The following is a 13,135-nucleotide window of genomic DNA, read 5'->3' on the forward strand; positions in this document are numbered from 1 at the left end:
GGAGGCAATTTAGCCGTAGGAGGGGAAGAATTGCACTGCTGTGGAACAAGGACACATTTGTTTTGCACAATTTCTAGCATTTTTTTTTTTTTTTTTTTGGCACCTTTTTCACTTTGCATGTGTTTGCCACTATTTTTTATGGACAATTTTTTTTTTTTTTTTTTGTTTGATTTTTTGAGGATAAATTTGATTGAATGTGGTTATATCACCACACTTGGAGCACTTTATAAATTATTTAAAAAATTATCTTTTAGTTAAGATTTTTTCTATATATGTGTTTTTCATATTTATGCGTTTGATATTTATGCGCTCTTACACGTTGTTTATATATATGCGTTTTTCATATATTTTTATGATTATGTGGACACCTTAGATCATCATTAAGTGGCACTTGTTATTTAGGTTATTTCACTATATGTGTGTCACCATTGCATGTGAGCACAGTTATTTGTGTATATAGGTTAGTTTTTGAGCGCTGCACTATTTATGTAATTTTGGTATTCTCACTGTTTGGGTAACAGATTAAGTGTTGGCAGCTTACAGTAGGGCTATTTCCCTTTTGCGCAGGAGGATCTTTGTTTATATTCCAATTGTTTAGTACCTGCATTACTACCTCCAGCAAGCACTATGGAAGTATTTGGATATCTTGAGAATAGGTCTATTAATGTTGAAGAGATTTTTAAACAGCCACAAGGGGGTCCCACTAGTGACTTAGAGTCACTATATAGGAAGTTGGGCCACCTCATGGAGAAGAAAGTTGTGGCGTGGTGGGACATAGTCACACATGAGAAGTATTTAAAAGATAAACTAGTGCCCAGGAGACTAAGGTGGGATGTGCCCATCTGCGATGGGTTGACAGATTCTGAAGGGACAGAGGAGTGGTTCAGTTTTTTCCACGAAAAAGGGTTAGAATTAGTCATGTTCCTCCTTAAGAGGAAACAAAGGAAAATAAGGAATCTGGATAGCCAGATTGGGGAAATTAAAGAAAAAATTGAACCACTCAAGGATACGGTTGAAATGCAAAATCTAACAAAAAGATTAAACAAGGATTTGGATAAAGTGGACCAGGAAGTTAAAAATAGGAAGTTCAAAAAATACCAGAGAGATTTGAATGACATGAGTAAAGATCAAGTATTTAAGTGGCAATCCTCTTTGAATGAAGTAGAAACAGCCTCAACTAATACAACACCGACAAAAGAAAGGAAGGAAGGAGCTGGGAAAAATGTACCTATTTATGTTGATTACTATAGAGGACCTAATAAAATGGCTAATAACTATTATACTCAGGCTTATCGTACCCCTGGAAATGGGTGGAAACCAAAAAATGGAAATGGGGGATATAAGAAACCACAGGGGAAAGGTCAACCTTACAACCATAGACCCAATTTCCAGAATTTCAGGCCTAATTATTATCCGGCACCTAATCAGCATCCCCCGCCTAGACCTTATTATCCTAAGGGACCTAATGGACAATATTATGACAAGGGACCCAATGGACAATACTACGATAAGGGACCTAATGGACAATACTATGATAGACCACCACCAGAAGGAAGGTGGGAATATCACAGATATGAAGAGAGGAGTCCCATCCCTATATACAATAGGTTTGAACCTTTGAGGTCAGATTGTCCACGGGAGGATTTTTTAGGGAGGGACCCAGGAGAGAGGAGTCCCCCAAGAGAAGGATGGAGAAGCCCAGGAGGAAGAGGGGATGCAGGGCAGGACTCAAAAAACAAAAGAAAAAGAGAATAATAGGGGAAGGGGTGTTCAACATTAGTGGCTCGGAATTGCCAAAAGAAGAGATCATGGTTTTAGACAAGGGCCTTAAATACGCCCCCCCCACACCTGCCAATAAGTTCAAAATTTATATAGATACTCAGAAATTTATCAGGAAACTGAACATTAAGAAGTATTTTTTAGGATTACCGGGGGCAAGGAGTATTATTAACAGTGCCCCTAGTACCAGGTTCACCCATACTAATTTTAGAAACAAATCACTTTTTAACCCTCAAATATCGAACAATAGCCAAATAGATGTTTTTAAAAAAATGGTTAACCTTGACCTAGAAAGACTAACTATCCCTAAAATTAATAAGGATATAGGTATGGAAATAGGTATCAAAAAACTTAGTAAGAGAGATGACATAGTAATCAGACCAGCGGACAAAGGGGGAGGTATCGTAGTTTTGTCCAAAGAATACTATTCAGGCGAATTAGCCAAACAATTAAGCGATATCCATACTTATGAAGTCCTAAAAAAAGACCCCACGTTACAATATAAAAAAGAGCTGGAGAGATTGGTGAAAAAAGGTGTGGAGAAAAATATTTTGAATAAAAAAGAAGCAAGGTTTCTCACGCCAGATACATGCAGAATACCAGTCATATATACAGTTCCGAAAATCCATAAAGATGCTGTAAATCCACCTGGAAGGCCTATAGTAAATGGCATACAGTCAGTTTTAGCAAGAATGGGACAATACATAGATGAATTCCTGCAACCGGTGGTTAAACGTACTCAGTCTTTTTTGAGAGACACGAAACAGCTTATCCAAACATTGGAAGAAGTAAGAGGAGGATGTGAGTTGTATATGGCGAGTGCAGATGTCTCCTCACTGTATACGATCATTGGACATGATGATGCAATGGAAGCAGTGAGTTGGGGCCTTAGGACATATAGCAATCTACCCTGGACACAAAGCAAATATATATTAGAGTGTCTGGAGTTTTGTTTACATCACAACTATTTCTGGCATGACAAAAATTATTTCAAACAAATAAGAGGTGTTGCGATGGGGGCCAGGTTTGCGCCAAGTGTAGCAAACCTATTTATGGCACATTGGGAAAGCAAAATGGTATATCAAGAGTATCCCAAAGAGTTAAATATATATAAAAGATACATCGACGATGTGATTATTGTGTGGGAAGGAGAATTAACCACCTTACAAGTTTTTTTAACGAATCTTAATACAAACGATAAAAATATTAAATTTACATGGGAGTGGAGCAAGGAAGAGATAAATTTTTTAGATCTTAACATTAAGATTTTAAATGGTAAAATGGAAACCAAAACGCATTTTAAAATGGTCGATCGCAATGGATATATTCCTATGGGGAGCTGTCATTACCCATCCTGGCTGTATAATATCCCTAAGGGGCAGTTTGTGAGACTGAGACGGAACTGCACCTCTAAGAATGATTATTTGAAACAAGCAGAAATACTGGGGTCAAGGTTTATACAAAAAGGGTACCCTGAAGATAAGATATTATCAGAAATAGACCAAGTGGGTAATATTAATAGAGAGCAGTTTTTAAGGGATAATAGTAAAGATGAAAAAGCAGATTTCCAAATTGCGGTTGTATTGGATTTTAATACACATTTTAAAAAGGTAGAGAATATTTATAGGAAACATTGGGGTATTTTGAAGTTGGACCCTGTACTAGGGGGGTCATTACCGGAAACTCCGAGATTTATTTATAGAAAAGCTCCCACAATAAGATCAAAGGTGGTTAAGAATGTTTTAGATCCCCCAATAAAGAATCATATTACTTTCCTGAACGAAAAAGGTTTTTTTCCGTGTAAGAATTGTTTCGCTTGTGTAGCTACGGAACGATTAAACAGAAGACGTAAGGATTTTATTGCCACCTCCACTGGTCAGAAATATGACATCAAAGATTTTATTACATGTAGGTCCGAAGGGGTAGTGTACTGTATAGAGTGTGAATGTGGACTCCAGTACATAGGCCGAACTAAAAGGCCATTATGGAAGAGACTGAGGGAACATGTCCAAAATATTAGAAAAGGGTTCCCAAAACACAATGTCTCTAGACATTTTGCCATGTACCACAATAAAGACCCCAGTAAAATGAAATTCTGGGGTGTGGAAAAGTTTAAGAAACACTGGAGGGGTAGTAACAAAGTGATATCTCTGAGTCAGACTGAGTCTAGGTGGATCTACTATATGCAAACGCAGGTCCCCAAGGGGTTAAATGTCGAGTTCGATTTGAACTGTTTTATCAGTGATTTTTAAATGAGTTCGATTTGAACTGTTTTATCAGTGATTTTAAATGATTTTTAATTAATTATTTAATGAAGATTTATGGCTATGGAGAATAAATAAATAATTTATGTGCAGATATTTAAGTAAATTTTGTAAATGTGTGGGTGAATTGCAGGTAATGGAACAAATAGGGACTCCATTGATGTGGTATTCCATTTATTTATAAATAATGAATAAATAAGTTTTAAAATGATTCTAAAATAATCCTAAATCTATTTTAAATAATCTATTTTCTCTGCTATTTAGTTCCTATTAAAGGTATTTATAATTCTATAGATTTTAGTAATAAAGAGTGGTATATTTTAGTATTGATATTATTGTATGAAATATATATGAGTATCTAATTGGGGGCTTATAGTTATCCTGGGATGTAGTATAGGTCTATTATGTCATGATTTTACGATCCCCATAATAAATGTTGTATTTTTAATTGTATCTAATAAAATAAACCGTAAAAATTAGGGTCTGGTGGATAATCTTAGGGATGGATGGAATGCATGGCGTTCATATTTATCCCCAGGGTTAGAAGAGGTGTCCTCACTCCCTGGAGTGGAGATGCGCTCCAAGAAAATGGCCGCTCCGTGTAAATGAAGAAGGGGGTGGACCGACAATTAGCTATCAGAAGAGGTCAGCTACTTAAGGGAGGGTAGACGTGCTTAGGGCAAAGCCCAGAGGAAGTCACGAGTAATAGTGACGTAACGCGTAGGCACGCTAGCACGCCAAACTTCCGGTACGCGGTGACGCACTTCCGGTGCCAACCGCCATCTTGGTATACCCAGGAAGTCCTTCTAATTACATGCAGCACACCCACATGTCGAGTCAAGAGGAATGAAAAAACATGTGAGTGGCTATATGTCTGTTTAAACACTGTCATTAAAGTGTCGTTCGGCTCTAAAAATACTGCACTTAGAGGATCTCTTTCTTTCTTGCTCACTGGATGGTGAGTAATTATCCTATAGAAGCTTCTAAGTGGGGGTAATGGAAATACCCTCAAAGTGATCCAGGACGGCAGGAGAAGGGCTGATCTCCAGGAGATAAGGATCCAGAGAGATCCTGAATGCTGTGTGGCCCTTAGGGGTCGACGTAAGGAGGTGAGGAGGCAATTTAGCCGTAGGAGGGGAAGAATTGCACTGCTGTGGAACAAGGACACATTTGTTTTGCACAATTTCTAGCATTTTTTTTTTTTTTTTTGGCACCTTTTTCACTTTGCATGTGTTTGCCACTATTTTTTATGGACAATTTTTTTTTTGTTTGATTTTTTGAGGATAAATTTGATTGAATGTGGTTATATCACCACACTTGGAGCACTTTATAAATTATTTAAAAAATTATCTTTTAGTTAAGATTTTTTCTATATATGTGTTTTTCATATTTATGCGTTTGATATTTATGCGCTCTTACACGTTGTTTATATATATGCGTTTTTCATATATTTTTATGATTATGTGGACACCTTAGATCATCATTAAGTGGCACTTGTTATTTAGGTTATTTCACTATATGTGTGTCACAATTGCATGTGAGCACAGTTATTTGTGTATATAGGTTAGTTTTTGAGCGCTGCACTATTTATGTAATTTTGGTATTCTCACTGTTTGGGTAACAGATTAAGTGTTGGCAGCTTACAGTAGGGCTATTTCCCTTTTGCGCAGGAGGATCTTTGTTTATAGTCTTAAAGGAGACTTTTCTTTTCTTGATGCCGTGACTTGCAATGCTCTGCGGTGACTTGCGATGCTCTGCTGTGACTTGCGATGCTCTGCGGTGACTTTGCGATGCTCTGCGGTAACTTGCAATGCTCTGCGGTGACTTTGCGATGCTCTGCTGTGACTTTGCGACTAGTATCGTGAACTCTCTGGATGCAACACGTGGTCTCTTGATGGATAGCGGTGCGGGCACTCTAGCTCTGGACTCTGGCCCCACCCCCATGCATCTCTTTCTCTCTCTAGGGGTGCAGGAGGTTTGGCGCCCTTTTTCTGACTGTCTTGCCTTTGCCGTTATACCACTTTAAGAGTCAGCTGCAGTCTGACTAATGCGCACGTGCTATGGCCTGTACTGTTCCGCTGAGGTGTCTCCGCGTGGCGGTATATGTTGGCGCTCTATTTCTCTAGTGTACTCTTTTCTGTGCAAGTTGAGGAGCGCTGTTGCTTGACCTCTGAGGGTAATAGTTCCACTGTGGCAGGCGCAGCACCCTTTGGTGCCTAGTGCGCTGTGGCATTAGAAAAATTATGCAATTGCTGATTCTTTGTTTGATTAGACTGACTTTACTCTGTAATTCCTCCAATGCCGCTCTATGGATGCAGTAGGTTTAAAGAGCACACCGAATACTTTAGTTAACTTCTTTAATAACTTCAATCTTCTTCATATAACTGCTTACAATGGCTTATTACTTTCATATTACAATGGTTTAATTCGTATTACATTGGGTTGATTCGATAGATTGATAAATTCACTTGGATTTATAAATTCGATATATTCGATAAGTTTGTTCGTAAGTTCGTAAATTCGATAGGTTCGTAAGTTCGGTAGAACTACAAGTAAACACACACACAACAGTTTTTACATACAGATCTACCTGCCTTACTAAACAACAGAGGAACACACAAGTGCATTAAATACCTATTTGGCCTTCTCTGTCTCCATAAAGCTTTTCTGATTGGAACTGTCTGTTTCCTCCTCTGTCTGGTGAGCATGTGTCTCTAGAAAATCCTAGCAGGGAGTTTTACACAGGCATAGATGTGAAACTGGCTGGGATTGGTTAAGGCTCTGTACAGTGTGAGGCTGTCTGTGATTGGCTCACCTTTAACTAACTCTTAAAGGCATATTTTCCTTTTCTGCTTCTGCTAACACAATGAATATATAAATGTCATATAACAATCAAAGACATAAATTACAGCAATGATTTTGCTTTTGGCTTTAACATATGCACATATATACTATACTGAGGTTATTGGCAGGTTTGGTATACACGTATATGGGAACCATATTAACAACCTAGGACTGGTCTTAGCTGGCCAGCTACACTCCCACCAAAATTACCTATAATTCTATGTTCTCAGCAATAGGATTCGAACATGAATTCGAGGAATTTTCCATCAGTTTCTTAACTCTCCAGTGTCTTTGTTACTCTCAAGCAGAACAACTAACTTTTGTATTGGACGTTCCAACTTGAGTGGAGTTCTGAGACGTTTTCCCTTTTTGTCCAGTTTTGAGTCTCCCATTTGTAACAAAACTCTTCTTACTAGTCCTTCTTCATCCTTTCGAGCTTCTAGGACTTTGGCCAATTTCCACTGACTTCTAGGTAAGTCGTCTTCCTTTACTAACACTATGTCATCAACATGAACATTTCTTCTAGGCGTTTGCCATTTACTTCTTAGTATGAGATGAGCTAAGTACTCCTTGCTCCATCTATTCCAAAACTGCTCTGATAGATATTGAACTCTTCGCCATCTTTTCCTTGCGTATAAATCCTCTTTGGTGAAGTTGCCAGGTGGTGGCTGTATGTAATCAGACTTAAGGTGAAGTAGATGGTTGGGAGTTAGAGGTTCCAAACTTGTTGGGTCGTTGATGTTGTTGACTATAAGTGGACGACTGTTAACAATAGACATTACTTCATAGAATAGTGTCCTAAGTGAAGCATCATCTAATCTTCGCTGGCCAGCTACACAGCATCCCATTCAAATTAATTATCTGTCATGCCTGCATTAGTGTGAACCAGGGGTCAAAATAGTTTTTATAGTTGTAGCACTGCCCCCTTAGGGAGGGACTGATGATGAATTTGGGTCCCCCTATAGTCCTGCACAGCCAGTCAGTTAGCATTATTCACACAAGCTTTTCATCCATAGACAGAAATCAGGACTTGAGCGTTGGTTTTGTTATTTTATTGAGGGGATTAAACTTGGATAGGGTAAGGGGTGTAGAGGACAACTTTCTGAACTATTCACAGCTTCTCTTCTCTGACACAGTCTCTGGGGGAGTGCTAGCCAGCAGATCCAGTTGTACCACCCCAGACCCAAGATGAAATCCTCTTCAACCAGCAATCTGGAGACTTTCTACCTGAGCAAGGGATCTGATTCCTGTTCCTTTAGGTAAGGTGTACAGTTACTCCTCCTGAAACTGAGCAGGCTCCAACACTTTTCAAGGGAGTCCAGCCTCTTGCCAAGCCTCCTGTAGGGGATTGGCAGAGGTCCCTCAAAAAGGCAGCCAACCACTCCTCATATCCACCCACTGCATCCAGGGCCCTCCTCCAAAAGCCTCAGAGCAGGGGTAAATCCCAGAGGGGCTGGCCTGCAGAGTCTCTCAGTCCTTACCAGAATTTGACTCCTCTGACTATCTCACCTGAGCTGCTAATCAGCTCCTCACTAGCCATCAGGGTCTCGCTCCCCCTAAATAAACTAGGAGGGTGCTACATAGTCTTTAACTTTCAGATGAATAGGAGATCAAGCACACTGTCTGTGTCTAGGCACATGCACCCGCACGGTTATTATATTGGGACCAGCAGCTGTGTCCCAGTAGACATGAATGGGACTGCCTGCATAAGGATGCAAAGAACACTTATGAATCCTATGCGGACAAAGACGGCCCTTCTCCACAGGTATACACATAGATACGCCCATGTGAATGAGGCATAAAAGCATCCAAAGAAAGAATATGACAATCATCAAACATTTCTTGCACATGAGTTTTCTTGGTGCGTGTGTTTTAAAAGTCAGTAATTAATTCAGCACAAGTGAATGTTTGGTGAAAGCCACAGTCATTGCTTTATAAATATATCTAAAGTTTATGTAAATTCAATCAATAAAATCTCATTTAACATGTTAATGTAATTTCAGAATCTATTTTCAGTATTTGTATCTAATCTGTAGCTGTCATTTAAATAATACCTGGTAATTCCACCATGTAGGTCTATGTTCAAACACTACCTGTTATAAACTGACAGCATTCTGTCCAGCCTCCAGATTGTGCCCCTGTGCTGTCACTCTGCCAGACGGGCTTCTAATGAATTACTGCAAGTGGCAGTTTCAACACCCATTGACTATTGTCACCATCAGGAAACCTGACCTGAGAAATGCCATTCAGCATTATTGGAGTGCATGCATGTAGAAAAGAAGTGGCTGTGGAGATCAGTATCACTGAGATGCAACAAATAATGACAAAAAGGTGAAAACAAGTATTAAAAAGGTAATTATTTATGATACACAGTCCTTTCTTAAGCTATGTGCCATTCGGTCAGGGTTTACATCTGCCTTAAAACATAAAATAATCTTTTGGCTGTTATCCTTTTTTTTCTTTGTATACTTCTATAAATAAGTGCATGAGTTTGGTCTTAGAAAATAACAGTCATACTTACTTTGACAAATTGCTCACAGCTCTCAGAAGCACTAGTCAAGCTTCTTAGTTGAGCCAAGGAAGCGCTTTTATATGTGAGAGTTCTAGAGTAACATCCAGGCTCTCTGCAGGGAATAACTCTCTCCTTACTTTCTGCATCATGTCCAACAATTGTTATTCCTGTATAAGTCAAACACAAACTGATATTATACTGTATAGGTATTACATTATTAAAAACATCACATAGCTACAGCAACTGAATTTTATTTCAGTATTACAGGTAAATAAGGGTGGTACCACCCACATAACTAGTGAGGCCAAGTATACATACGGTAAATGTTTAATTACAGGCACCTACAATAATGAAAATTATTGCAATATTTGGTAATGCAGGCAGTGGGAAAGGGGAAGATTTTCTACTCCTTTACAGGAAACATCTTTATTTGGAGATGTATTTAGGCAACATAGTCCCTTTAAATGCCAGTAAATTACCAAGTCCCTAATAACATCGGGAAATGTAAAAGGAACAGCAGGCAAAGGAGCCTGGGGAAGTATAAAAAATAAAGGTCTAAAATGGTAACGGGAACCAAAAGAGTAGCACATGCTCCTTTTGACAGCCAGGTGGCCCAGAACTAATGTTTGACATGCTTCTGTCTGTATTGATGCATTCAGCTCAATAGAGATGTTATACATAAAGCTGCAGGGAGACTAGGATGCATGTTAGGGATTTGCCATGAACACTCCCTCTGGGCACGTTTGTGCCTCACAATGGATCAGTTGTATGAGATGGCTGCTTGAAGGAGTACAATATAATGCACAATGGTCCTAGGTGCACATGAACAATAGCTTCAACAAAGGGGACATATTTTTTTATCACATTGACATAGGATGCAAGGTGAAAGATGCTGTTTTTAAGAAATGTATAATTTAAATAAGAGACAACATTATTTTTTGCAACCAATAAGTGGTGTCTCTATAGAAATTATCAGTACTATGATTTTAGTGAATAATGTTGGACATATATTTTAGTTCATTACTGCTTTGAGGATGTTATGAGGTGATAAAGGGTTGCAATTCAACTTTAAAAGTCTTCTGTGTTGGAAACAGACATCTATTCCCCTAGACTGGGTCAAACAAAAACTTAATTGGATCATGATAAATGATATCTAGATTGTAAGCTCCGAGGAGCAGGGCCCTCCTATCCCTCTTGTATTGAACTGTATTGTTGCTGTATTGTCTCCCGTTATATTGTAAAACGCTGAGCAAACTGTTGGCGCCAGGGGCGGACTGACCATTTGGAAACCCGGGCACTGCCCGAGGGCCCTGGGTCAGTAGGGGGCCCCATGAGATGCTCCTGGTACCTTTTTCACAGGCTTTTTCAGTTTGGGCAAGGACACAGGGGCCCCATGATCCCCTATTGCCCAGGGGCCCCATGAGTTGTGTCCACCCCTGGTTGGCGCTATATAAATCCTGTATAATAATAATAATAATAATAACAAACTTACGAGTATCGTTAACAACAATACCTCTAAATTTGAGGCCACATGGGAACCATGGATTCGGTATATTTCTATCACTGAATGGGAATGTGGCTGACCCTCTCTTTCTTCTCTTCTCTTTTCCTTCTCTTTCTCTCCTCCCCCCCCCCCCCCACTTCTTTTCTTTTTTTTCTCTTTCTTTTGTTATGTTCTTGTTTATTTGGTCTTTGTCATTAAACTGCCCATGTTGCGAACCGATGGATTATTTGCTTCCACTTGGGGTCAGTGTTTTCTTTACTTGCAATATTCTTGTTTGATTTTTGCTATGTGCTTAAGTACTTGTGAACCTGTAAGTGGGCTAATTCTTTATAATCTTGTTTTTGTATTTCTCTTTATTTCAATAAAAAATATTGAAATATAAAAGTCTTCTGTAGATGTTCTTTGTATAATAGTGCTATAAAGGAAAAGAGGCATTACCAAAAAAAGGAGCTGGATGAACTACTCCAAATGAAAATGTATAAAGTATACAATATTTATTAGGCATTTACAATATACTAAAAGTTATTTATTGATGTCATAGCAATTATGCTTCAGGTGTATACAAATCAATAGATTCCAGTACCACTTTACAGTCAGTGCTACTGATCTAAAGCTGCTCTAAAACTGAATGTGCCTCATTCTTTCTAATAATTAATTCATTCTGCTTCTTTGAACCATTGCTCGTTAATTTTCCTTAGTTTCCTATATTTTATAGGGAACGTCTAAATGTTTCTAATTTCTTAACTCTACACTTTGCATTGCCTGTGCATGAAAGCTTTCTGAATAAAATAACAACAAAAAAACAAAACTAGACAAAAAGAATAAAAATGATGACTCTTAAATCTGAAGAATCTTATCCTGCACGAGTGAAGTAAATATGGGCATTCAATGGCTGTATTGCAAAAATTAACCATAGACTTTATTGTAAATGAAAGGAGCATTTGACTGGCAGGAAATGGATGTTGGAAAAAAAAAAATTACATTCCATAACAGATTATTTATTACCTTGAAATGTAGCTAAGGAAAAATTAAAAAAAAAAGTGGATAGTGCAATAAATAATAGACAGTGTTGGTGACACAACCAGAAGCAATCTTTTCAAAGTAAGGAAAATTCCCTCCATGTCACCAGAATGAAATTTTTCATGGGAAGAGTTCTTCTCTTTTTCTGTCCCAATATGAGCACAAATTATTGGATTTCCCATCACTTTCATATAGAAATATAGAGGGTGGATACCCCCAAAGACAACCCCCCCCCACTGCACTACCAAAAATACAGTTGCAAGAAAAAGTATGTGAACCCCTTGGGATTACCTGGAGTTTTGCATGAATTGGGCACTAAATGTGCTCTGAACGTCATCTAAGTCACAACAATAGAAGAACACAGTCTGCTGAACATAATACTACACAAACATTAGATGTTGCCATGGTTTAATTGCACATAACATGTAAACATTCACAGTGCAGGGAGGAAAAAGTATGTGAACCTTTGGACTTAATAACTGGTTGACCGTCCTTTGGCAGCAATAACCTCAACCAAACGTTTCCTGTAGTTGCAGATCAGACCTGCACAACGATCTGGAGTAATTTTGGACCACTCCTCTTCACAAAACTGTTTCAGTGTAGCAATATTCTTGGGATGTCTGGTGTGAATCGCTCTGTTAAGGTCATGCCACAGCATTTCAATCGGGTTGAGGTCAGGACTCTGACTGGGCCACTCTAGAAGGCGTATTCTGTGCTGTTGCAGCCATTGTTTTGTTGAATTACTTGTATGCTTTGGGTCATTGTCCTGTTGCATCACCCATCCTCTGCGGAGCTTCAGTTGGCGGACAGATGGTCGTACGTTTTCCTGCAAAATGTCTTGATAAACTCTGGAATTCATTTTCCCATCAATGACAACAATCCGTCCAGGCCCTGAGGCAGAAAAGCAGCCCCAAACCATGATGCTCCCTCCGCCATGTTTTACAGTGGGGATGAGGTTTTGATGTTGGTGTGCTGTGCCTTTTTTTCTCCACACATAGTGTTGTGTGTTGTTCCCAAACAACTCAATCTTGGTTTCATCTGTCCACAGTATATTTTGCCAGTAGTGCTGTGGAACATCCAGGTGCTCTTTTGCAAACTTCAAACGTGCTGCAATATTCTTTTTGGACAGCAATGGCTTCCTCCGTGGTGTCCTCCCATGTACTCCATTCTTGTTTAATGTTTTCCTTATTGTAGATGTGTCAACAAAAATGT

At 38.9% G+C, this 13,135-nt stretch overlaps 1 protein-coding gene across 1 annotated transcript in view; it reads right to left on the reverse strand.

Annotated features, from left to right (window-relative positions):
* The window catches only part of LOC149452718 (uncharacterized), a 103,862-nt gene that overhangs the window by 67,387 nt on the left and 23,340 nt on the right, over nucleotides 1–13,135 (reverse strand). The window contains exon 8 of the mRNA XM_089689048.1: nucleotides 9,409–9,566. Coding sequence (XP_089545174.1) covers nucleotides 9,409–9,566 — 158 coding nt within the window. The remainder of the gene's footprint in view (nucleotides 1–9,408; nucleotides 9,567–13,135) is intronic.

The sequence above is a fragment of the Staurois parvus genome, unplaced genomic scaffold (assembly GCF_062004578.1).
Source record: "Staurois parvus isolate SC_StPar_1 unplaced genomic scaffold, SC_StPar_1.0 ptg000468l, whole genome shotgun sequence".
NCBI classification, from domain to species: Eukaryota; Metazoa; Chordata; class Amphibia; order Anura; family Ranidae; genus Staurois; species Staurois parvus.